Here is a 26,619-nt window from a genome sequence, read left to right as displayed (position 1 = left end):
TTTCATGAGAAACTATTTGTTCTGTAAGCCTTCACCTGAAGTACAATAAAAAAAAAAAAAAAAAAAAGAAATACTGCCGGGTCCTGCATCATCCTCACAATCGTTGCTAGGTTTGAGCCCATTGTTGCAGCCACTGTGTCAATCCATTTCATTGAGGGTCTTCCACCTTTTCAATGACCCTCTACCTTAACAAGCATGTCCTCCTCCAGTGACTAGCTCCTCCTGAGAACATAACGGCCTTGCAATGAATTGCTTAATATGGCGCTTCTAACCAGTCTTTATGACTCACTCACAATGACTGAGTGGAACTATGCAAATAAAGTACACGGAACCCTAACAAAGGGATTGGTCAGTTTTGCCATCCCACTAGGCTTAAAATGAGTCATCCCAGAAGTAGGAAGAGAGGATCTCACCACCAGCAAGAAAAAAAAGCCAAGAGTGGAGCACGTCCTTCGGACCTGGGATCTCTGCACTGAGAAGCTCCTGGAACCAGGAGACTAACAGAAAAAGAGAGAGAGCTGTAACACTGAAGACGGTGAGAAGCAGCGGCAGCAAAATGGCAGTAGGAGAGACCGGCAGGAGACTGCACAGTAGGCTTCCCAGTCCACAGTGAGAAAGCTCAGTGTCTTTGAGTAGGACCCTTGCTGGTGGAGTAGGGTGCCTCCAGGAACTTGGTGCAGCTAGGTTCGCCAAGCTAAGCAGCTTTGCATCAAGGCTTTCTGCTAGAGGAGGGTGCCTCCAGGCACTTACTGGCAGAGCTAAAAGAGCTTTGTAACACTTCTCTGAGCAGGGCAGAAGCTGAGGGACCAGAGAGAGACCTGCCTGCTGAGAAGAGGCTGTCCTGACCAAAGAACTGTATCCTGAGCATTCCTGAACATGAATTGGAACCCGTTACTTCCCTAATAAACCCCATAACTATGAGTATGGTCTGTGAGTTCTATGTGGCCATTGCAATGAATTATCAAACTCAGTAGAGAAGTATAGAGTGCCATGGGAGGGACGGCTGCTGTCAGAATTGGTAAAAAGGTTGGAGGGTGGAGGCATGTCTGACCTCCACCTCATAGGAATCAGCCTGAACTGTTGATCTTGATTCTTCTTCTTGTGAAGTTAGAGGAGGTCAGATGTCTCCATCACACCATTTTTACAATGTCTAAAGTATGTGAGATGAAATCATGCCATCCTTGCTTCTAAGGAGCAATCTGGCTGTATTTCTTCCAACACAGATTTGTTCATTCTTCTGGCAGTCCATGGTATATTCAATATTCTTCACCAACACCATAATTCAAAGGCATCAATTCTTTTTCGGTATTCCTTATTCATTGTCCAGCTATCACATGCATATGAGGTGACTGAAAATACCATGGCTTGGGAACCACGGCTTATGAACCACCACTTGTCTGTCAGTTTGTTGTACTGTGGTGGCTTACATGTTGCTGTGATGCTGGAAGCTATGCTACCGGTATTTCAAGTATCAGCAGGGTCACCCGTGGTGGACAGGTTTCAGCAGAGCTTCCAGACTAACACAGAGTGGGAAGAAGGACCTTGCAATCTACTTCTGAAAAAACTGGCCTGGTGAAGATCTTATGGAAAATAGAGTCGGTTTATTTTAGCTTTTAGCTAGAAATCTGTCACACATTCCTCATAATGGTGGAAAAATCAATTACGAACATCTTGACAACAGAATGATGAGAGTGAGTTTTTAAGGCTATTGCTTTTGTACATAGTGATGGGATAACTGGTTAATAATTAAATTATACATACACCAATTACCCCCTGGGGAGAGGAAAAAAAATTTCTTTCTGAAACCTCAGAGGATTACTAGGATTGGAAGACAGCCAGGACTGGCAATAACTCCAAGTACTGAAACAAACAGCCCTCAAATGAGCAACATTTTCCTAAATAAGAACGTCATCAATAACATTCAGGAAAAATCTTGCTCAAGGCTAATAACTCAATCTCCTAATCCCTCACTTGATTTTCTGTCTGATCCATCCAGAGTCCTTTAATGAGTTAAACCCACCAGGACAGCATCATACCAATAAACCTGTGCTCCAGAATGGGCTCACTGCCTGCCTGACCTTGAGGTTCCCCAATTTCAAATCATTCTTACTCTGTCTGGCTCTCAGAACACCAGTGGCCTAACTTCTGCCTGTGGCCACCTTCTTTCGCCCACTACCTTAGCCACACTTTTGCAATGGAGACTGTCATGGATTGAATTGTGTCCCCCAAAAATATGTATTATAAATCCTAACCCTATACCTGTGAATGTAATACCATTTGGAAATAGGGTTTTTCTTTGTTATACGAATGAGGCCATATCAGTGTAGGGTGTGCTTTTGAGATATAAAAGGAGCAGACCAGGCACAGAGAAGTAAGGAAACACATATGGGAAAAGACTGATGCCACGTGGAGACCACCAAGGAACCAAGGGAGAGAAGGTGAACAAGACAAGGATTTTCCCCCAGAGTGAAGAGAGCCTTCTCCTAGAGCCGATGCCCTGGATTTCGACTTCTAGTCTCCTAAACTTACAGAAAATAAATTTCTGTTCATTAGAGTCACCCACTTGTAGTATTTCTGTTATAGCAGCACTAAGATACTAAGATGGCCACAACTGGTGCTCTCCCTGGGACAGGGCTTTATCTTTACCCTGGGACAGGCACCATGCTGTGGCACTGGATGCTCCTATTGTCTACCGAGTCAGCCCTGCCCCAAGCCCTCAGCCAAGGAATGGGACTGGGGAGCCTTAAAAAGCAGCCTGCAATTCACCACGGTGAAGCCTAAGAACTGAAAACACTCTGAGTTCACAGCAACACACACAGGGCAACAGCTGATAGAGGAGCAGAATCATGACTCCAATAACCTTCAATTGGAAGGCAAAACTCCCGGGACACGAATTAATCTTTTTAGTGCACTAGCCCCAGGTCACAAAAAGAAGAGGCAGCAAAAAACGTACAAAAGAGAAAGGCCACCCAGTCTAGAATTTTGGAACATTAACGCTTACTCCATGGAGAGGACACTAGAAATCATTTTTCTCGAACGAGGAGATATAAAATAAAACAGTTTGGTTTTTGACATTCCTCCTCCCAATGATTTAAACTGCTTTGATCTGAGTAGGTCTTGCCGCTTAATCATGAGCACTATGAATCAAAGAAATTCTCGGAGTCCCTAAACAGAGCTAAACTAGGTCAGACTTACTTTCAAGGTCCATAGGATGGACGATTCATTACATTTATGGAAAAAGAAATTGCCAGTAAATACAGATACAACTCAAGTTGAAATTGGCCACAGGAAGAAAGAAAATTGTAGCAAACACTAGTAGGAGAAGTCAATGTATATATGCATGTACTTAGGTATAAGATGACATAACTCTTTGTAGTAATGTTCTGTTCTTTTGAAAAAATAATGATCAGGCTCTATTATGGCCTCTTCTCTTGTGATTAATGTGACATGTTTTATTCTAATGGATCACGGACGTATAGAATCTCGTGCTGTATTTTTCAGAGGGTAAGCACAACCAAACTAAAGGGAAAAAATGCACAAGCAAAGTGTGAGATTATCTCTGGGTGATGGTGTTATGGGTGCTTTTCATTTTCTTTTTGCTGATCAGCATATCATAATTTTTTACAATGAACATTTATTAATAGAATACTTTTTTAAAGGAGTTACAATATATAAACATAAGTATCATTTACTGAAGGCTTACAATATGCCAGGCCTCCTAGAAAAAAAGCCCAAACACTTGCATGCATCACATCATTTAATCACCCGGAGTACCCTTCGACATGGGTACTATCACCATGTTGTTGTTAGCTGCTGTTGAGTCAGCCCTCGACTCATGGTGACCCCATACACAATGGAACAAAACGCTGCTCCTGCACCATCCCTGTGATCAGTAACAGACTGGACCATCGTGAGCCATAAGGTTTTCACTGGCTAATTTGTGGAAGTAGATTGCCAGGCTTTTTTTCCTAATCCATCTTAGTCCGGAAGCTCCACTGAAACCTGTTTAGCATCATAACAACATGCAAGCCTCTACTGACAGACAGGTGGTGGCTACCTTTGATCTGACTTGACTTGACATTGGCCAAGACTTGAACATGGGTCTCCCACATGGGAGATGAGAACTTCACCATTGAACCACCAATGTCTCACATCACTATGTTACACGTGAGGAAATCAAGGCTTAAACGGGTTGGGAAACATGCTGAGATAACCTCAATAGTAAGTGGCAGGGCTGGGTGACAATTTAGATCTCTTGCTCCCTGACCAGAACACAGTGGAGCCACCCTAAAGACCAAGGTTAGTGGAGGACAAGAGAGCGGTTGAGTGGGAAAGAGGACTGAATCTAGATCAGTCAAAATGGATTAATATGCCCAACTCTGCAAATAACTAGGCATGCAACCTTGAACCATTTGGCTTTCAAGGGTTCTCATCTACAAAATGAAGGAGATGAATGGGATAACCTCTTAATTCTATCATCCTATAAGCACTGAAAGAGATCATTTTATGTCATGCTGTCAGGCTAGTTGGTTAGATATAAAAAGAACACTGTTGACTATATAGCAATATATTGAAAGTTTATGTATCTGATTATAAATTTGATATTTTGATTGTATATATAGATATACACATATATACACATACATATACATTTATATATTACACACATCACTATATATATGTGTGTGTATACATATGCATATATATGTGTATACATATATATACACATATATGTTATACCAATGACGTATCAAATGATGTTACCCATTAAGGGACAGGTATCAAAAAAAAAAAAAAAAGCATAGGACTTCTTTACCACACTCTACCTCCTGCTCACTCCACCTTCTAAAGTTTCAAAAAAGAAATGCTAAAAGTAAAAGCTATGTACATATATAAGTGGTTCAGCTACCTAGACTGGTCCTCTGCACTAAACACTTCAGTTGATTAATATCTTGCCTAAACTGTTTGCTTGAAATGGTTGTATACGGGGGGCTGGGCCGGGGTGGGGGTGTGGGAGGACAAAGGATAACAACAAAAGCTACAACATGAGCCAAGCACGAGGATAGGCACTTTACATACATTATTTCATTTGGTCTTCAAAAGAATCCTTTGAGAAAGGCCAATTCTTATGCCAGATGAAGACACTGAAGCACAGAGAGGCAGAACCCCTTGCCCCTGACAACAGAGCTAAGGACAGGCGCCAGGGTCTGAAATGACATTTGTCCCACTCTGAGGTAGGACACTTCATCACCACCAAACAATGTATTTCTACAGTTCCATAAGCACAGACTAGTCTTCAATATTGGAGTATTACTGCCTAAATCTTCTCCGTGAAATCCTTTAAAAAGAGTTTATGACGCTCCTACTGTGATGCCATACTGTAAGATTAGTGGAAGCAAAACAGCTCTTTGCATCCAACTCTTGTCCCTACTGTCTGTTCTGCACACAGCAGCAAGAATGCTCTTTTTAAAGCCTAAAGTGGATCACTTATACTTATTTTACACTGACTCAAAACCTTCAATTGACTCTCATTACGCTCAGAATAAAATCCATAATTTATACCAACAAACTACAGAATCTGACCTCAACACTTAAATGTCTGTCTCACCCACCCCGCCCTACGCACACGGACCTCCTTGTGAGTCCAAATGCATGCCAAGCTCATCCACACTGCAATACGGTTGCCAGATTGGGTGGTGGGGAGGATGCCCAGTTAAATCTGAATTTCAGGTGAACAACAACTTTTTAAAAGTATGTCTCATATAATATTTGTGATATTCTTACACTTAAATTATTTATTGTGTATCTGAAATTCAAATTTAACTGGCTAACTTGTATTTTCTCTGGTGATCCTATAACCCAGAAACCTCAGGGTTTTTGTATTTGCTGTTCTTTCTACCTGGAACACTCTCCCTTCCATAGAGTTCCATGCTTCACTCCCTTATTTCCTTCCACTTGACGCTCAAATTTGTCCTACGACAAGCCTTTGCTCACCTACATACCTGGTCACTCAGTACTCTCATCCAACTTATTTTCACTCACTATTTGTGGAAATTATTTTATATGCTGGGTTACTATTCATTGTTTGCTGCTGTTGTTGGTTGCCACTGAGTCGATTTTGACTCACAGTGACCCCATGTGACAGAGTAGAACTGTCCCATAGAGTTTTCTAACCTGTAATCTTTATGGGACCAGATTACCAGGTCTTTCTCCCATGGAGCCACTGGGTGGGTTCTAACTGCCAATCTTTCACTTAGCAGCCGAGTGCTTAACTACTGCACCACCAGAGCTCTACTGCTTCATTAGAATGTAAGTTTCTTCAGGACAGAAACTTCATCTGACCTGTTCACTGCTGTGTCCCCAGCATCAAAATCTGTGCCTGGCACACTGAGCTTCAATGGCTTGTAACATCACAAACAGAGATATTCAGACATCATGTGCCTACTGACAGTAGTACAGAATGCCACCCATGAAGCAGTCTTGCAAAAAATATTAAGGCTGACTCTGATAAAATCTCACATCTAACTACCAATTTACAGGAAATACAAAGAACAGAGAAACAAATTAGACAACAACCAAATCCACTGCCACTGAGTCAATCCCTACTTATAGTGACCCTACAGGACAGAGTAGAAGTGACCCATAGAGTTTCCAAGGCAGTAAACATTTTTTCCCTTTCCCTATTTTTTATTGTACTTTAAGTGAAAGATTACAATTCAAGTTAGTTTCTCATACAAAAATTTTTACACACATTGTTATGTGACCCTAGTTGCTCTCCCTACACTATGACAGCATACTCTTCCTTTTCACCCCGGATTTCCCGTGTCCATTCAACCAGCTCCTAACCCTCTCTGCCTTCTCATCTCGCCTCCAGACAGGAGCTGTCTATTTAGTCTCATGTATCTATTTGAGCTAAGAAGCACACTCTTCATTAGTATCATTTTATGTCCCATAGTCCAGTCTAATCTTTGTCTGAAGAGCTGGCCTCGGGAATGGTTTCAGTTTTGGGCTAACAGAGAGTCCGAGGGCCACATCTTCCGGGGTTCCTCTAGTCTCAGTCAAACCAGTAAGTCTGGTCTTTTTACTAGAATTTGAGTTCTGCACCCCACCTTTCTCCTGCTCCATCAGGGACTCTCTGTTGTTTTCCCTGTCAGGGCGGTCATTGGTGGTAGCCGGACACCATCTAGTTCTTCTGGTCTCAGGCTGATGAAGTCTCTGGTTTATGTGGCCCCTTTCTGTCTTTTGGGCTAGTATTTTCCTTGGGTATCTGGTGTTCCTCATGCTCCATGGCAGTAAATCTTTACCAAAGCAGACTGTCATATCTTTCTCCTGTGGTGGGTTTGAACTGCCGACCTTTCAGGTAGCAGCCGAGAGTTTTAATCACTGCACTACCAGGGCTCTTTTAGACAACAATATAGGGATGTAAGTATCAAAATTCAGATTATAAAAACTTGGAAAGACAAATGAAGCAATTTCTTCAATAAAAAATTGCCAGGGGAAAAAAAGAGAGCTGAGAAAAACAAAAAAAAACCCCAAACTCATTGCCATCGAGTCAATTCTGACTCACGGCGACCCTATAGTGAAGGGCAATCTAAAATTAAAGGACTTAAAAGACAACAACTGTTATCAATTTATGGTCCTTATTTGAAACCCAATTCAAATAATTAAACTTTAATTTATAAGATGGTCAAGAAGTGTGATCACTAACTGGATATTTGATAATATTAAGGAATTAACATTAATTTTTAGGTGTGAAATGGTAACATGGTTACATGTTTTAAAATATTTCCCTTCTTTTAAGGATACATACTGAAATATTTATAGATGATATGATGTCTGGCATTTGCTTAAAAATAAGGAGGGGGAACACAGGTGAAATGAGATTGAATAATGGGCACATGGGGGTTCAATATACTCTTTTTAACATAGTACTGACATTCTCTATACAAGTAAGTTTAAAGAATAAAAAAGTTAAAAATAATTTATTGCCATGTAATTGAAATTAGTAGAGACAACATTAAGTGTGCAGAAGAACAAACCGAAGATGACTACATTTAAGCCCCAGATCGTCACATTTATTACAAACCAAAAAACCAAAACAGTGACCCCATATGTGTCAGAGAAAAACTGTGCTCCATAGAGTTTTCACTGGCTGATTTTTTGGAAATAAATTGCCAAGCCTTTCTTCCGAGGCTCTCTGGGTGGACTCGAACCTCCAACCTTTTGGTTAGCAGCTGAGGGCGTTAACTGTCTGCACGGTTGTTGTTTCTTAGGTGCTGTCGAGCTGGTTTTGACTCACAGAAACCCTACGTACACTGGAACAGAACACCGCCTGGTCCTGTGCCATCCTCACAATCATTGTTATGCTTGAGCCCATTGTTGCAGCCACTGTGTCAATCCATCTCATTGAGGATCTTCCTCTTTTTCCCTGACCCTCTACGTTATAAAGCATGATGTCCTCCAGGGATTGGTCCCTCCTCATAACATGTCCAAAATACATGAGACAAAGTCTCACCATCCTTGCTTCTAAAGAGCCCTCTGGTTGTACTTCTTCCAAGACAGACTTGTTCATTCTTCTGGAAGTCCATGGCATATTCAATATTCAATCCAACATTCATAATTCAAAGGCGTCAATTCTTCTTCAGTCTTCCTTACCCACTGTCCACATTTCACATGCATATGAGGCTACTGAAAATACCACGGCTTGGGTCAGGCACACCTTAGTTCTTAAAGTGACATCTTTGCTTTTTAACACTTTAAAGTGGTCTTTTGCAGCAGATTTGTCCAATGCAATACGTTGTTTGATTTCTTGACTGCTGCTTCCATGGTGTTATTGTGGATCCAAGTAAAATGAAATCTTTGACAACTTCGATCTTTTCTCCATTTATCGTGATGTTGCTCACTCGTCCAGTTGTGAGGATTTTGGTTTTCTTTATGTTCAGATGTAATCCATACTGAAGGCTCTAGTATTTGACTTTCATCAGTAAGTGCTTCAAGTCCTCTTCACTTTCAACAAGCAATGCTGTGTCATCTGCGTGTCACAGGTTGTTAATGAGTCTCCTCCAATCTTGATGTCGCGTTCTTCTTCATATAGTTCAGCTCCTCGGATTATTTACTTAGCATAGAGATTGAATAGGTATGGTGGAAGGATACAACCCTGATGCACACCTTTCCTGATTTAAAAACACACAGTATCCCCTTGTTCTGTTTAAACAACTGCCTCTTGGTCCATGTACAGGTTCCTCATGAGCACAATTAAACGTTCTGGAATTCCCATTCTTCACAATGTTATCCATAAATTGTTATGATCCACACAGTTGAATACCTTTGTATAGTCAATAAAACTCAGGTAAACATCTTTCTAGTATTCTCTGCCTTCAGCCAAGATCCTCTTGACATCAGCAATGGTATCTCTCGTTCCACGTCCTCTTCTGAATCTGGCTGGGATTTCTGCCAGTTCCTTGTTGATGTACTGCTGCAATCACTATTGAATGATCTTCAGTAAAATTTTACTTGCATGTGATATTAATGATATTGTTCAATAATTTCCGCATTCTGTTAGATCACCTTTCTTTGGAATGGGCATGAATATAGATCGCTTCCAGTCAGTTGGCCAAGTAGCTGCATTCCAAATTTCTTGGCATAGACGAGTGAATGCCTTCAGCTCTGCATCCGTTTGTTCGAACATTTCAATTGGTATTATGTCAATTCCTGGAGCCTAGTTCTTCGCCAATGCCTTCAGTGCAGCCTAGACTTCTTTCGTCAGTACCATCGGTTCTTGATCATATGCTACCTCCTGAAATGACTGAACATCCACCAATTATTTTTGGTACAGTGACTCTGTGTATTCCTTCCATCTTCTTTTGATGCTTCCTGCGTCATTCAATATTTTCTCTGTCAAATCTTTCAATACGGCAACTCGAGGCTTGAATTTTTTCTTCAGTTCTTTCAGCTTGAGAAATGTCAAGTATGTTCTTCCCTTTTGGTTTTCTAACTTCAGGTCTTTGCACACTTCATTATAATACTTTCCTTTGTCTTCTCGAGCTGCCCTTTGAAATTTTCTGTTTAGCTCTTTTACTTCATCATTTCTTCTGTTCACTTTAGCTACTCTAAGTTCAAGAGTAAATTTCAGACTCTCTTTTGACATCCATTTTGGTCTTTTCCTTCTTTCCTGTCTTAATGACCTTTTGCTTTCTTCATGTATGATGTCCTTGATGTCATTCCACAAGTAATCTGGTCTTCGGTCATTAGTGTACAATTTGTCAAATCTATTCTTGAGAAGGTCTCTAAATTCAGGTGGGATATACTCAAGGTCATATTTTGGCTCTTGTGGACTTGCTCTAATTTTCTTCAGTTTCAACTTAAACTTGCACATGAGCAATTGATGGTCTGTTTCACAGTTAGCCCCTGGCCTTGTTCTGACTGATGATATTGAGCTTTTCCATTGTCTCTTTCCACAGATGTAGTCGATTTGATTCCTGCATATTCCATCTGGCTGGGTCCATGTGTACTGTCGCCTTCTATGTTGCTGAAAACTGTACTTACAACGAAGAAGTCGTTGGTCTTGCAAAATTCTATCATTTGATCTCCAGCCTCATTTCTATCACCAAGGCCACAGTTTCCAACCACTGAGCCTCTTGTTTCCAACTTTCGCATTCCAATCATCAGTAATTATCAGTGCATCTTGACTGCATGTTTGATCAATTTCAGACTGCAGAAGTTGGTAAAAATCTTCTTCCTTGGCCTTAGTGGTTTGTGCATACATTTTAATACTAGTCATATTAACTGGTCTTCCTGTAGGTGTACTGTACTTCAGGGTAGATCTTGAAATGTTCTTTTTGACAATGACTGTGACATCATTCCTCTTCGATCTGTCATTCCCGGAACAGACGACCATATGATTGCTCGATTAAAAATGGCCAATACCAGTCCATTTCAGCTCACTAATGCCAAGGATACTGATGTTTATGCGTGCCATTTTATTTCTGACAACTTCCAATTTTCCTAGATTCATACTCATACATTCCACATTCAGATTATTAATGGATGTTTGCAGCTGCTGCTTCTCATTTTGAGTTGTGCCACATCAGAAAATGATGGTCCTGAAATCTTTATTCCATCCATGTTATTAAGGTCAACTCTACTTCAAGCAGGCAGTCCCCAGTCATATTTTGAGTGCCTTCCAACCTGAGGGGCTCATCTTCCCACTCTATATCAGAAAATGATCTGCTGTTATTCATAAGGTTTTCACTGGTCAATGAAGTAGACTGCCAGGTCCTTCTTCCTAGTCTGTCTTAGTCTGGAAGCTCCACTGAAACCTGTCTACCATGGGTGACCCTGCAGGTATTTGAAATACCAGTGTCATAGCTTCCAGCATCACAGCAACACACGTGTCACACCACCTACAGACTCCACATTTATTAAAAACATTAATCAAAGAAGTGCTGGTTTGGGGTTTGGCAAGCTCTGTCCTTTGCCCTTCTAATTTTTGTAAGGCCGAAACCAGAGCAAGAAGACTAAATGTAAATATTGTAGTATCTGAAATTTGTAGATAGACAGGAAGCATCACTAAGAAGGTGGACTTGAGAGAGGGAAGAGGATGAGGGAAGAAAACTGAGAAATCAGTTAGGCTCACTGATAAATAGTACTCTGTAAACTCAGGACTGTTTTATACAAAAATTCTTTTTCTAAGGATGTCTAGAACTTGGGTAATAAGAACAAATAATACACATAGATGAAAAGGATAAAGGCTAAACTCAAGAAATGAAAACAACATGATTATAAATCTGTGCCATACCCTTTTGGGCCAAGAAATATTATCTCACTGAAAGGGAATTTCCTATTTCAAATGTCTAAGCATTTTAAAAGGTATGCGGTAGTATTCTCAGGAAACAGTCTAGCGATATTTTTAAAGTACTCCCTAGCCCACCCCAAAATGTTAGTTATATTTTTTTCATTCAGGTTTTCTCCTGCAACCTAAAGAGTCAATTCCTTATCACTGCCCACTTTGACAAATTAGTCTGTGCAACACCATTTCCAAGTTATCTTTAGCAGGCAACACAGCCCATAAATCCAAATCATTGTACTGGTTATTAGGATTTCATTTCATGCTCACATTCACAAACATTTAAGCTTTCAACCTTTGCTGTTGGGCATTAATTTTGGCATTAATCAAGGGATTAAGCACGCTGAATATAAACTCAAGGTTAATAGCATGCTTAGCCAATATTAGTTTTACATACTGCCAAGGGAGAATGGAAAGAGGCAAAGACCTTTATGCCTGGTGTTCATAATATAAGAACCAGATTGGTGAGAAAGGCATGAAATGGCTTCTTTTATTCTTTTATGAAAGTCATACACACACACACAGAGGTGCACACACATGCACACACACACTCACTAATGTAGCCCAAATTGGCATTTGAAGCAACAGCTTGTACACATTCTAAGATCTAGCAATCAATCACTGTGCAATTCGATTATTTCAAAGCAACCATATTTGCAAAGGCAACAGAAGTTAAAAAAAAGCACAAAAATATTAAGAAGCTTAGAAAGGTTTAATGTTTGCTAGTTGCTAGAACAACTATGTAAAGAGGAAAAAATATGTGTGGGTATCAAATATATTAGCATCATCTATCAATATAATATTAATAGGGGTGAAGAAATTCATTCTAGATTTTGTAAAAGCTGACAGCAGTAAAAGACTCTGTGAGAAGTTAATATACCTGAAACAATGACACTCAGAGTAATTGCTTTATAGGTCCTTGTCTCTATAATGGGAGTAGTTACATGGCTCACAAAAACAGATACAGAAAATGAACTGCCTGATGTTCTGGAAACGCAACGTTGCCTAATGAATCATTCACTCACTCTTACCACTTGGACTGGCTGAGCACCTGCTATCTGTGAGTTACGGCCTTAGGAGAACTGATGCTGATTCTCTTTTGTCAGGGGTAGGATATCATCAAAATTATGGAGTATCAGAAAACTAGCCACAAAGAATGACTAATTGAAACTAGCCAAATTAGAAGCATATTTCAAACACAAGTGGATTTGAACAGAGAACAGAATGCAAAGCAAGTGGTTACAAGTTATTAACCTGATTTCAGTTTTCCTTCTACATGAAGGGGTAACACTAGTGGAAAGTGCAGGACTCTGGAGATAGGTGACTTAACCTCTCTGAGTTATCTGCGTTTTCTCTCTTGAGAGACTGAAAGGAAATCATGTATTTGAGAGGCTGGCATACAGTGGTGGCTCCATAATGTTTCCTTCTTTTATTGTCTGTTACTCAAACACCTGAGTCCCTGGGTGGTGCAAACAGTTAAGTATTCAGCTGCTAACTGAAAGGTTGGTGGTTCAAGTCCACCCAGAGGTGGCTTGGAAGAAGTCCTGGTGATCTACTTTTTGTTTTTTTTAAAAACCTTATGGAGCCCAGTTCTGCTCTGACACACATGAGATCACCATGAGTTGGAGCTGACTTGATGACACCTGGTTGATTTTACCCAAACCCTAACCCTACATGAGGGGAAGGACTAGATTTTTATCTCCACATCCCTAGTCCCTAATTCAGTGACAGATGCATAATAAGCAGCTGTAGGGACATCATAAGGGGAAGTGTTGATGGCTTCACTTCCTGTGATTTAGCAAAGATTTGTAGACTCCTGGTTGGTGGGGGTAAAAGTAGAAATTTACAGTGCCATAACTCAGTGGAAGTTGGCACACTGAGACAACCATGGAGAGAAAAATGAAGGAAGACTGCCAGCTCCTAAGTCTGGGCTGGAACTGAGGGCTTCCATTCCCGGGTGACTAACCATGAGGGGCATTGTATTTCATGTCCTCTGATATCTGTCAAAGTTCTGAGGCTAAAGGTAGACAGAAACAAGAGTTGTCTCTTCAATAAGGATAAGAAAGGAATAAAAGTCACTGGTCATGTGCTGATCGAGTAAACAAGTCAATGCCACCTCCACCAGTGAAGATGTCTTTCTTAAGCATCTTCCCAACTGCAAGAGAAACCTGGCATACAACCCAGGAAGGACAGAATTAAGGGCTTACTGAAATAACAGAATTAAAGAAAGTTTAAAGAAAGCAAGAAAAAAACCTGGACTACCTAACAGCATCCAAAAGTCCTAAATGTTGTCCAGGATTTTAAAATTACTAGGAAGGATTAATTGACTTTAGACAACATCTCTAATAATTTTACATTAAAAATAGCTGGGATGCACTGGTGATCCATATCCCTGGCTCACCATTCGAATGCAAACAGATGTATCAGATCAAGAGAAAAGACGACAAGGGGAACGGCTAAATTCCTACATAACCAGAAGTCAAAGGAAGTAAAATTCTATTAGGTTGGTAAACGAGAACCAAAAACTGCTTTTATATCTAAAATGGAACCAAGGACCCACATAAAACTTCCCAAGCTAACTGACACCCTGAAACTATCCTCAAGTAATCACAACATCAAAAGCCATGAAAAATGTGTTAGTTATGTTAACTAAGTGTCTATTTGGCCTTGTGATCTACTTCCAAAAATCAGCCAATGAAAACCCTCTGGTTCACAACAGAACACTGTCCAATCCACAACCAATCATGGGGATGGCACAGGACCAGGCAGCGTTTTGTTCCATTATGCACAAGGTCGCCATGAACCGGGGCTCACTCGATGGCAGCTAACAACATCTTCTGGGCTCTACTATAAGCACGTTCTCGTATAAACTCAGGAATCCTCACAATAGCCTCATGACAGGGTCCTTTAAAAACAAACAAAAAGTAAAACTATTATTTTATAATTGAAGAACCAGAGGCACAAAGAGGGTAAGTAACTTTTCCAAAGCCACGGAGCTTAGAGAGCAGCAGACACAAAGGCGGCATCAGGTATCAGGCTCCAAGGCAGCATTTCCGACTGCAGTGACCATACTGGTGAAACTCTCCTCTAACTCTCTGAGGGTACCTACAGTGACAGCATGACAAAGTGGAATTTTTTAAAAGCCCAGAGATTCAAGGATATTTTCAGAGTAAGACCTTGAAAAAGAAGGTCCCAGTTCTCTTTCCAGGGGATCCATCTCCACCTTTTCCAGGCCCAGTAACCTGCATCCTTTCTTCCTCTCCCATTTGACTCTTCTAGGATGAAAAATGCACAGCATGGTATCAAGAAATATGCCTTCTCGGTAATGACCGACAATCATCGACTGCAATAGGTGTTCAATAAGTGCCCGCTGAACTGAATTCAGCTGCACAGAAAGAAAAAACCCAATCAGCTGTATAAGAAGAGAGTAACTAGGCTAATGAAGCACAGCTCCACGCCTCAGAAGAGAAAAAAACAGAGGTTCTGAAATGAAACACTCCGGGGCCAATAATAGGTTCAAGGTAGTCCCTGATTTATGATGGGGTTCCGTTCTGATGACTCTATCATCAGTCAGTTTCTGACGTAAGTCAAATACCTCATTTCATGTTAATAATTGATGCTTCTTAGGGTACAAACGCTGAATAAGATCATGCTATAGGCCTGGTCTGCAGTGAAGTTGGGGTCAGTGTCATAACAATGAAGTAGGAGCGGTAACTGCTATGAGGCATGCGCAGTTCAGTTGTTGTATGTGTGGAGTTGAACACTGCCCAACTTCCTATCTGTTATGACTCTTGACACTGACACTGACTTCATCGTACACCAGGCCAGAGCCTGCTATACGGCAGTGTTTTGAATGTAAATCATAAAATCAAACATCTGCGAGTGAACATCTGAGAATGATAACATCTGCAAATCACGAGCTGCAACACTATATGTAGTACATATTATGAATGATAAAATGTACAAAGAAAAAAAGGACAGTAGAAAGTGCAGTTCATTGTAACTTGAATATGTCATAAGTTGGAGACTACCTGTATATGTCATCTATCATATATGACCCAGTCTGCCCTACACGCCTCTCTATTCATTCACTTATTTACTTTGAACATTTTGTGTGGTTTGGGTGAAAGTTTACTGAGCAAATTAGTTTCCCATTCAATATTTTATACACATTTTGTTCCGTGACATTAGTTGTAATCCCCTTAAAGGGACAGCACTCTACCCCTTCTTCCCTGGGTTCCTCGTTTCCATACGCCCATCTTTCCTGTCCCTTCCTGTCTTCTGAACTTTATTTTTGGGCAAATGCTGCCCTTTGGGTCTCATATGGTTGACTGTTCTGAGGAGCACCATCCTCACTGGTATTAGGATTCACTTTATAGGTCTGTCTATTGTTTGGCTGAAAGGTGATCTCCAGGAGCAGGTTCTGTTCCAGGTTTGAAGGATGTTTAAGGGCCATAGTCTTGGGGTTCTACCAGTCTTTATTAGACCAGTAAGTCTGGTCTTTTTTATGAATTTGAATTTTGTTCTACATTTTTCTCCCACTCTGTCCAGGACCTTCTACTATGATCCCGATCAGTCAGTAGTGGTAGCCAGATACCATCTAGCTCTTCTGGTCTCAGGCTAGTGGAGTCTGTGGTTTGTGTGGTCCATTAGTCCTTCTGAGTAATTGCTTCCTCGAGTCCTTGATTTTCTTTGCTCTGGTTGGGAAGAGACCAATAGTTGTATCTTAAATGGCTGCTTGCAAGCTTTAAAGATTCACCAAAGTAGGATGTAGATCACTGTCTTTATAGACCATGTTATGCCAATTGACCTAGATGTCCCCCGAGACTATGGTCCTAAGCCCTCAAGCCCAGTGACCCAGTCCCTCAAGGTGTTTGATTATGGCTAAGAGGTTTTCATAACTTTGCCCCCTGTGCGCTCTACTATATACTAAATATATATGGATATATTTGCAGCACATACAAAGACACAGGTAGAACTATCCTCCGCCAAACTTATATACGCTCATGGGTGTACTCCATCCCACATGTGTTCAGCTTACATATCTACCTACGTACCCACTCATAAATTACTGTTTGTTATTACTGTTATTGCAGGATTATGTATGTAATAGTACTTACCATTGTTTCCTTTTACTCTTGCATTCCTCCCAGTGTCTTCCTTTGTCTCAGTCATGATGTGCTGACATCTCCCTTATTGTGTATTGCCTTTCCCTTCACCCAAGTTAACATGTGTCTACTATCTAGTTATTTTCTACCTTTCCCCCTCTCACCCACGGTAACCATCAAAGAATGTTTCTTTCAGCGTGTAAACTTTTCTTGACCTTTTATAATAGAGGTCTCATACAATATTTGTCCTTTTGTGACTGACTTATTTCACTCAACATAATATCCTCCAGGTTCATCCATGTTGTGAGATGTTTCATGGATTCATCATTATTCTTTAACATTGGGTAGTATTCCATTGTGTGTATATATCATAGTTTGTTTATCCATTCATCTACTGATAGGCACTTGGCTTGTTCCCATCTTTTTGTTACTGTAATTAATGCTGCAATGAACATGGGTATGCGTGTATCTATCTGTGTCATGGCTCTTATTTCTCTACAATATATACCTAGTAGTAGGACTGGTGGATCATAAGGTATCTCTAACTTTTTAAGGAAGGGCTCATACCATTTTCCACAGTGGTTGTACCATTTTACAATCCCACTAGCAGTGTATGAGAGTCCCAATCTCCCCACACCCTCACCAGCGTTTGTTGTTTTCTGTTTTTTTTGATCATTGCCATACTCCTCTCAATTTACCTTCACCAGAATCTTCCTCACTTTTCTCTCAGCTATACCCTTCTTTCACTGGGGGAGGGGAGAGTTGTCTCCAAAAGAAGGGAACAAAGTCACGAATAATTGCAGTCCCTTTTCTTCTGGAGTAGTCCCTGGGGGTACAAATCGTTAATGCACTCACTACTAACCAAAAGGTTGTTGGTTTGAATTCACCCAGAGAAGCCTAAGAAGAAAGGCCTGGCAATCTACTTGTGAAAAAATCAGCAATTAAAAACCCCATGGAGTACAATTCTACTCTGACACACATGGGGTCTTCCTGAGTAGGAACAGACTCAATGGCAACTGGTTCGGTTTTTGTTTTTTTCCCTCCAGACCATTGTTCCATACCTTCCCAGATCCAGCCTAAGCAGTGGAGACAAGGCTTAAGTGGGAATGTAAAATCCTCTACATTTACCTCAACAGTCCATTCCAACATGCAAACTCTTAGGAGGGTGTGAAATTAGCTCAGCTTGTCAATCAGGGGGCACCGTTGGACTCTGACTAAATGCTATCAAATGGAAAAAGGAAGAAAACTTTTGAAGATTAAATGGAATAAGGAAGATTTTTCTCAGGGCAGGAAAGGTGCTTCTAATTGACTTCTCACTGCAGTGAAGGCTCAGCCAGGGCCCCAGGCCTTACTCCTCTGGAGAAGGAAATTAGAAGGTGGGCTGTGAGACTCACAAGCCAGAAACACAGAATTAAGTGCTACAAGATGCATTTGCTAGCAGCCTGCTAATAAGGAAGACCACACACCAACTCTCAGTGCTTGTAATTTCCAAGAGATATTTTAACCATCATTTGCTCTGAGGTTCTTGGGATGGCTGTGGGGTGGTTATGGGGCAACTTACAAAAAAAAAAAAAAAAACACCAGAGGATTGGACCATTCTGAGGAACCAGAAGTAGCAGTCTAGGAGAGAGGCCGCCGGAGGAGCTACAGCTCACGGAATCCGGGGCCATGAGCCCCTTAGCAAGGCTGATTTGGCCTCCATCCCCAGAAAAGGCCCCTCCTGGCCACCTTATACACTGAGGGGAGAGAGGTGCCTGAGTCTCACAGGAAAAACAGGGCAAAAGCATTTGATTCATTTGTGTTATTTTCTTAAACCTTAAAAATGGAGGCATTCGCCTTCAGGCATGGCATCATCAGGGAGCCATTACTACAACAGCTCAAGTGGCCACAGTAATAAAAAATGCAGGCGTGAATCAAAAGAAATGGCAACAGAAAGCTTGCCCTGGGTGCACATTCTCTGAAATTAGTATGAGCATTTGTTTCACAAGGCCCTAAGGGGCTGCCCACTGTCCATGGGAGACAGGGCACAGGTGTTGACCCCTTATTTTATTCCTCCTCTATATATGGGAGATTAGACAGAAAGGCAGACAGACAGATATGTATATATACATATAGTAAGCGCTAACTCTACCATACCCCTTTGACTCTCCTAAAGGTCAAATGGAGATCACTTAAACCTGTAACTCCTTCCATGTTTCATGGGCCTTGATCTGTAAAATTTGCCAGCAGCCTGCTAATGAGGAAGATCCCACACATAACTCTCAGTGCTTTTAATTTCCAACAGGTATTTTAATAACTGGAGTCCCTGGGTGGTGCAAATGGTTAGCACCTGGAGATCTACTTCCGAAAAATCAGCCATTGAAAACCCTATGGAGCACAGTTCTACTCTGACTCACATGAGGTCGCCATGAGTCAGAATCAACTGGACAGCAACTGTTTCTGGTTCTGGTTATCTTAATGGCTGTCATGAGCTCTGGAGTACTCATGATAGCAGCGGGGTGGCCATTAGGCAACCTTGTCAAAGAAGGCTCTATGACCTCAAAGGAAACCCTGGTAGCGTAGTGGTTAAGTGCTGTGGCTACTAACCAAAAGGTCAGCACTCCTTGGAAACTCTATGGGGCAGTTCTACTCCATCCTATGGGGTCACTATGAATCGGAATTGACCCGACCACAACGGGTATGACCTCCAAAAAAAAAAAGCTGCTACTTAAATGCAAGGGTACAAAAGAAAATGAAGACCAGATTAAAAAAACAGAAGGTGAAAGTAAATACCTACCTCAGGCTATTTTCCCTCAGGAAAAAAAGGTCTTTCTACTTGGTAACCATAATAAAGAAGGGAAACATATGCCTTCTATGTAAAAATACCTGTTTTAAAACTTTTCAAATTCCACGCTCAGCTACAAAACAGACAATCCACATGCATTTACCCCCAGACGCCACAGAAGCGGCTCACCTCACTGAGGTAAATAAAAAAGGAGCAGGTGGACCCATCCACTCCGTAGTCTGCGTAGCAGGGATCCGAGCGCCACATATCTTTCATCCACTGAAACGACAAGAGCCGGACAAGAACATCTCTTAGCAGCCCTTTCTCGGGGCTCCTGCACATCTGCTGACAGAGGAGAGGATAGGGAGGCCAACGTTGGGGTGAATGGCTCACACAGTGGCCTAAATAACAGTGCGATAGAGTCCCTGAGCTCAGGTCAACACGACCATTGTTTAGTTCCTGAGTGATCCACAGGTAGACACTGGCTAGAGCTGGGCCTCACAGAGGTGCTTACACTGAAGAAGGGCCGTGGTACAGTCCAGGTAATAATGCCCAGGAGAGGCAATGGCTAGGAGAGTTTTATCAAAAGCAAGTGCCTACTGGGACCCTGGGTGGCAAAAATGGTTAAGTGCTCGACTATTAACTGAAAGGTTGGCAGTTTGAACCCACCCAGAGGCACCTTGGAAGAAAGGCCTGGCAATCTGCTTCTGAAAGATCATAGCCTTGAAAACCCTATGCACAGTTCTACTCTGACACACCAGGAGTCGCCATGAGTCAGAACTGACTCAATGGCAACTGGTTAGGGGTTTTTTTTTTTTTGGTTAATGGGATCCATGCATCTAAATATCCCCTGCTCAAAGAAACACAGTTTCACCTGCCCTTTGTACAGTTCCTGGAACAGAGTGTGGAATGAGTGAATGCACGTGCATTCATAGGCATCCTAACCCGAGACCATGGAAATGCTTCTAGGGTTTGGACTCACCATCCTAACTGCATACCTGAACTGAAACTTTCCTCTGAACACCATCCAGCAGGGAGTGGACTCCTGCGGGGCAGACCACATAAATAGGATTTAAAAAAAAAAAAATGTTCTTAAGAGTGAATGAGTGGCTAAGAACTTCTGGGTTATCAACCCCAAATGAAATGTGACATTTAAACCACAATCTGGAGACCACAGTGCGGGGGGCCTCGGGACTGTGGAGAGGGAAGCTAGGACACTAAATAAGAGCAGGCCTTTGTCATTGGCTCTGGAGGGATCGCCACTGAAGGCTGGGGTAAGACAGAAGGAAGGAGGCTTCAAAGGCATAGCAGGTGCCTGAAAAGGCCATGGCTATTTCAGTCTGACCCATCAGAGCTGTTGTCTGACTAACGACACAGAGGTGGCAGAAGAGAAGGGACTGTCACGGCCACAGCCCCAAACTGGCAGGACTGAGGCACTCCTTAAATAGCTCACTTGCCCACCTGTATGGGTGGGAAGGGGAAGGAAGGGGAGGGGATGATAATGCAGATTGAGGATGACAGAAATGAGCAGGCATCACGTCTGCCTTACCTTGATTTTCCCCTCACAGTGGGGGTAGCCATCCATAGGAGGCAATACACACTTTTCTTGAGCTCCATTAATAATATCTGTAAAAGATAGAAAACAGCAAAGGATACCATGAAGTTCATAAAAACACATGCCTAACATCCTTTCAAGCAGAGGAGGGAGAGAAACCAGGAGGAGGAGTCTATACTGGTAGCCAGCTGTGTTCTGACCCATGGAACCTCACCGGCTCAAACATGTCCAATTGCTCTGCAGCTGGGGACCTGACCTAAGGACAGCCTACCTCCAGGATGGTCACAGAACTATGACATGTGTGGCCTGGCTTGAAAGGGTGAGCTAGGCCAACCAGAGTCCTTGCTCTGAATTTGCAACTGGGAAACCACACAAGTAGCAAGCAGGAAAGTACGCCATGAGATTAGGAGGGTCCACTGGGGCTGGTGGGGCCATTCTCAGCAATGCAGGCATGATGATGAACTCAGGAGTGGACTTCTGAAGACATGGATGTGAGCAGGATAAAGGCAGGTGGATAGAGCTGGTGTGCAGAGGAGCAGAGAGCCCCAGGGCAGATCAGCTCTGACCTGAGGAACTCCCGTTCTGGTTCCATGAGGTATAGCTTCTTACAGACCTGGTTCTTAGATTTCCTCAAAGGTTTCCTGATTCCTTTAAATATTTTCTCACAACAAACTCTCTTTATGCTAGCTAGGATCTAGTGGATTCCTATTCCTTGTAACTAAAGAGGAAAAATGAAAAGAATGTCTTCAAGAATCTTATGGTCTAGTGGCAGACAACAGACAAGTAAATAAACAAGTGAACAGTTTAACAGACATTATTTTAGGGTGAGGCAAGGGTCAAACCCAGTCCCTAAGGGTCAAAGAAGGCTTTCTGGATCCAGAGACATCCTAGCTGAGATGTGAAGATGAAGTAGGCGTGAGCCAGGTAAAGTGAGAAGGTAGAGATGGCATCAAAGAACTGAGGCAGTTCCAAATGCAGGAATACATGCTGGCTTCAATGAAGAAGTGTGACGTATTGAGAGGACAGAGAGAAGAAGCAACGGGTCTCACACAGGAAAGGTCTCATAAGCCATAAGGACTTCGGGCTTCATCTTAAGGGCATGGTGGAGCACTAAAAGGTTTTAAGAAGGGGGTTCATATGACCAGATTTTTGTTCAGAAATGATCATTTGTTATAAATTACTATTAAATTACAATCCTAAACCTATGTGCTTCTCTTTTTGGACCTACTACATTTTCCAGAAATGCTTGGAAAATGTCACCATTGCTTATTTCTGACAGTTTTCTATACAAAGTACTAATCGGAAACTATCTCCCCATTTGACAGGGTATGTAAATGGCATCAGTGGCTGCTGGGGCTAAAACAGAAGTTAGTGCTAAGGAGGATTTTGACTGCACTGCCCCTTGAAAATCAATTCTTTTGATAATCTGAAACAGAGAAATTCTTGATCACTTGATTTAGTGTCTTCAATGAGCATTACAGTTGTGAAAGATAAGGATAGCATAAAATCAAAATCCTCCTTATCATGGATTAGGGGCAGTGTCATTTAGCAATTAAGATGCAAGACACTTAACTTGTTGAAGGCTGAGTTTCCTTATCTGTAAAATAGGAATGACTGTACCTCTACTTCATCCAGCTCTTATGAGAATTAAATAAGTTAAAATCTGTTAAGAGTCTGGTCTGGCACTCCCAATGGCTGATACTACCAACCACAGCAGAAAGTAAATATGGCTTTGGGGCCATAAGGTATCTGTCATAACTACTCAACCCTGCCACTGTTGTGCAAAATCAGCCATGGACAATATGTAAACGAATGGGCAGAGCTGTTTCCCATTACGACTTTATTTACAAAACCAGGTATAGACCCCTGTGCTTGTTAGGTTAAGAGATTCTCAAAATGAGGATCCTCACTTCTGCGAAGACCTGCTGTATGGATGTCTTTTAAGGATACCTTTAGGCATCCCTGTGCCTCCTTCTCACCCTCTTCTGCCCTCCACCCTTTCTCTACCAGTTAAAGCCCTTCCTCCCTTAAGACTCAGCAGAAGGATCATCTCCCTAAAGAAACAGTCCTTAACCCTTTCTTCCTGAGCTGTAGCATCAGGATTTAGGGCTGCTCCCTGGAGCACTGCCTCTCTAGGGAGTAGTCCTGTCATTTTCTTTGTATTTGACCATGTCGCCTCCTAGGGTGTGAGGATGTTATGGGAAGGTTACGTCGGGTTTTTTTTTTTTTTTTAATTTTATGCTGTGTAACTATCATCACCATCCATTTCCTAATTTTTCCATCACCCTTAACAGAAGCTCAGTGTCCCCTAACCAATGAGTTACCCTTTTTCCCTCCCTCCTTCCCCTGGTAACCACTAATAAGCTTTGACCTCTATACACTTGCCTGTTCTAAATCTTTCATGTAAAAACCCACTGCTGTCGAGTTGATTCGACTCATAGCAACCCTATATATAAGTGAGATCATACAATCTTTGTCCTTTTGTGATTGACTTACTTCACTCAGCATAACGTTTTCAAGGTGCAACCATGTAGTGGTATGCATCAGGGCCCATTTCTCTTTATGTCTGAATAATATTCCACTGCATTTATGTACCACATTTTGTTTATCCATTCATCTGTTGATGGACATTGACATCGTTTCCATGTTTTGGTTACTGCAGATAGTGCTTTAATGAACACTGGTGTACAAGTATCTCTTTGCATTCCTGCTTTCAGTTCTTTTCAGTATATGCCCAGGAGTGGAACTACTCAGTCACATGGTAATTCTATGTTTAATTTTTTTTGGGAGCCACCAAAATGTTTTCCAGTGACTACACCATTTTACAATCCCACCAGCAATGGATGAGGGTTTCAATTTCTCCACAGCTTCAACACCACCTATTGTTTTCTTTTTTTTCACTCATAGCCATCCTAGTAAGGGTGAAGTGGTATCTCATTGTGGTTCTTCTGATTTGTGTTTGGGAAGATTATGTTCTTTATGCTCCATTACCGGGCACTCAGTGAGGACTGTCTGAGCAACAACCACACACACACATGTGTTTCCGCCTGACCCCACGCTGAGGGAGAACCACACCGTGCAGGACACCTGCTAGTTCAGGGTTTTTAGTCCTCTTCCAGCTTTTTAGCTAATCCAACAGGGTCTTCTCTGCAATCCCATTATCTTATGACAAATTTTCTCCCATCTACTTAATCACACAGCTATGGGTCTGTATAGACAACAAAGATTTTCATTTAATGGCTAGCGGCTCTGGGGTAGGAGGGACTCACGGACGGGAGAAACAGGAAGTCCCAGGCCTTTGAGCATCGGCTGAGCTGCTTCCTGACCACAAGTTACCCAAGCAAGACCAACAGCACTTCGCAGCCGTGAGGATTTTCGGGTCCTTCATAGAGGATATCTCTCCATTTTGTTTCCAAAAAGCACGACATGACCTGTCAGAAGCTTATCATCCCAATGATGACAAAAGCCCTTAATAAATGATGTTTTTATTATTTTGTGTCCATGGAGAACTATCTTACTTCTGGAAGAGCCTCTAATCTAAGTTTGCTTAACAAATAATAATTCCAGCCAAAAGAGGTTAATGTTACTGCTTTTCAGAGACTGAGCTTAAAATATATAGGCCCCGTTAAAAGAGGGAGATAGGATTCTGCCAAGATATATTACTAGAATGGTCTCCCTGCTGCTCACCACAAGCCAATTTTTTTTAAACAGGGAAAGGGCAAAGAAAAAAAAAAAAAGATTTCAATGTTAGCATGAAATTCAGTTCTCACTACCAGCCCAAACTGCAAGCGTCTTTTCACCGAGAACTGGTACTGATTCCATAGCTCTGTCAAGCAGGTGCCTACACAAAAACCAAATTATGTCAGTGTGAGAATTCTGTTGTTTTATTGGTCACCGGACTGTACTCACACAATGTAGTAGGTACTCGATTAGTGGGCTTAATCTAAGAGAGCAAACCCTTCTATATCAAAAATGCTTAAGATTCAGGAAGGACACACACAGCAGGTTCAGGAGCAGCAAAGGATGTTGTAAATACACAGAGAATGGGTGTTCCTGTCAGCTGTACAGCTAGATTCTCCCTCCCAGGCTAAATATGCCTACATGTATGGAGAGACACACATACGGAGACGGAAAATGGTATTTCAAATACAGGCAGCTCCCAGGTTATAAATGACTTACGGACAACTTGTACCTAAGAATGGGCTGTCATAAAGCCTATTATATTAAAAATTTGAGTTAAATACAACCGCTCATAATAATGAATGCACCCAGTACTTTGTGATGCTCATGAAAACACTGCGTGCTTTAGAAACGTTTCTTAAGTGTTTTATGTGCATAAAAACATAAAATACATACTATATACTAAGACAAACATTTGACTAACTGATGCTAAATAAGAACTGTATGTACCTGTTCTGACTTACCTACAAATTTGACTTTAAAGACAGACTTAGGAACAGATTTCATTCATAACTCAGGGACTGCCTGTATGGATTTGGAAGTGTCAGGGACAAAGAGGTACAGAACCAGACAGATTTTCTTTTACTCGTGTTTTTCTCTGCCTCTGAGGAAAGAAGAAAACGGAAAGAAAGTCAGGATAGAGAAGGCAGAAGTAAATGGTAAAGATGGTCTCAAAAGGACATGAGAATAGAGAGGGTGATACAGGACAGGAAATGAAAGTTGATGATAATAACTTGCCTTGATACATTGCTTGCCTTTTTAAAGTGCTGTCACATACATTATCACCTTATACTTACCACATCCCCTTGAAAAAGGAAGAGAGTTACCTTCCCTTACAGTTCAGGAAGCAGAAACTTTAAAATCCTCAGCATCTACCTCTAAACTCAGCCCACAATCACTATAAACAATGTCTCTCAAAAGCCTGTTGCTTGTTTCTCATCTTATAACATGGAGGAATCTGGAGGTCATTATGCTGAGTGAATTTACTCAGTCACAGAAGGACAAATATTGTATAAGACCATTAACTAGTAAAAGAACTCAAGAAAAGGTTTAAACACAGAAGAAAACATTCTTTGATGGCTACGAGGGTAGAAAGGGAGGGTGAGGGTTACTTACTAACTAGATAGTTGATAAGAATTATCTCAGGTGAAGGGAAGGACAGCACACACTACAGGGGAAGTCAGCACCACTGGACTAAACCAAAGCTAAGAAGGTTCCTGAATACAATCAGATGCTTTGAGGGACACAGTAGCAGGGGTAGGGGTCTGGGGACCATGCTTTCAGGGGACATGTAGGTCAACTGGCATAACAAAGCTTATTAAGAAAATGTTCTGCATCCTACTTTGGTGAGTGGCATCTGAGGTCTTAAAAGCTTGCAAGTGGCCAT

The 26,619-nt window shown here is 41.6% G+C and overlaps 1 protein-coding gene across 7 annotated transcripts in view; it reads right to left on the bottom strand.

Annotated features, from left to right (window-relative positions):
• MGAT5 (alpha-1,6-mannosylglycoprotein 6-beta-N-acetylglucosaminyltransferase) overlaps positions 1 to 26,619 on the bottom strand; it is a 450,048-nt gene that overhangs the window by 170,713 nt on the left and 252,716 nt on the right. For all 7 annotated transcript variants that reach the window (XM_023730183.1, XM_023730185.1, XM_023730187.1 and 4 more), the window contains 2 exons: positions 21,267 to 21,343; positions 19,907 to 19,996 (listed from right to left, as the gene is read on the bottom strand). In XM_023730183.1, the coding sequence (XP_023585951.1) occupies positions 19,907 to 19,996; positions 21,267 to 21,343 (167 nt within the window). The remainder of the gene's footprint in view (positions 1 to 19,906; positions 19,997 to 21,266; positions 21,344 to 26,619) is intronic.

This window comes from Trichechus manatus, unplaced genomic scaffold (genome assembly GCF_000243295.1).
Source record: "Trichechus manatus latirostris isolate Lorelei unplaced genomic scaffold, TriManLat1.0 scaffold00033, whole genome shotgun sequence".
In the NCBI taxonomy this organism is placed as follows: domain Eukaryota; kingdom Metazoa; phylum Chordata; class Mammalia; order Sirenia; family Trichechidae; genus Trichechus; species Trichechus manatus.
This window is presented reverse-complemented; position numbering and strand designations above follow the sequence as displayed.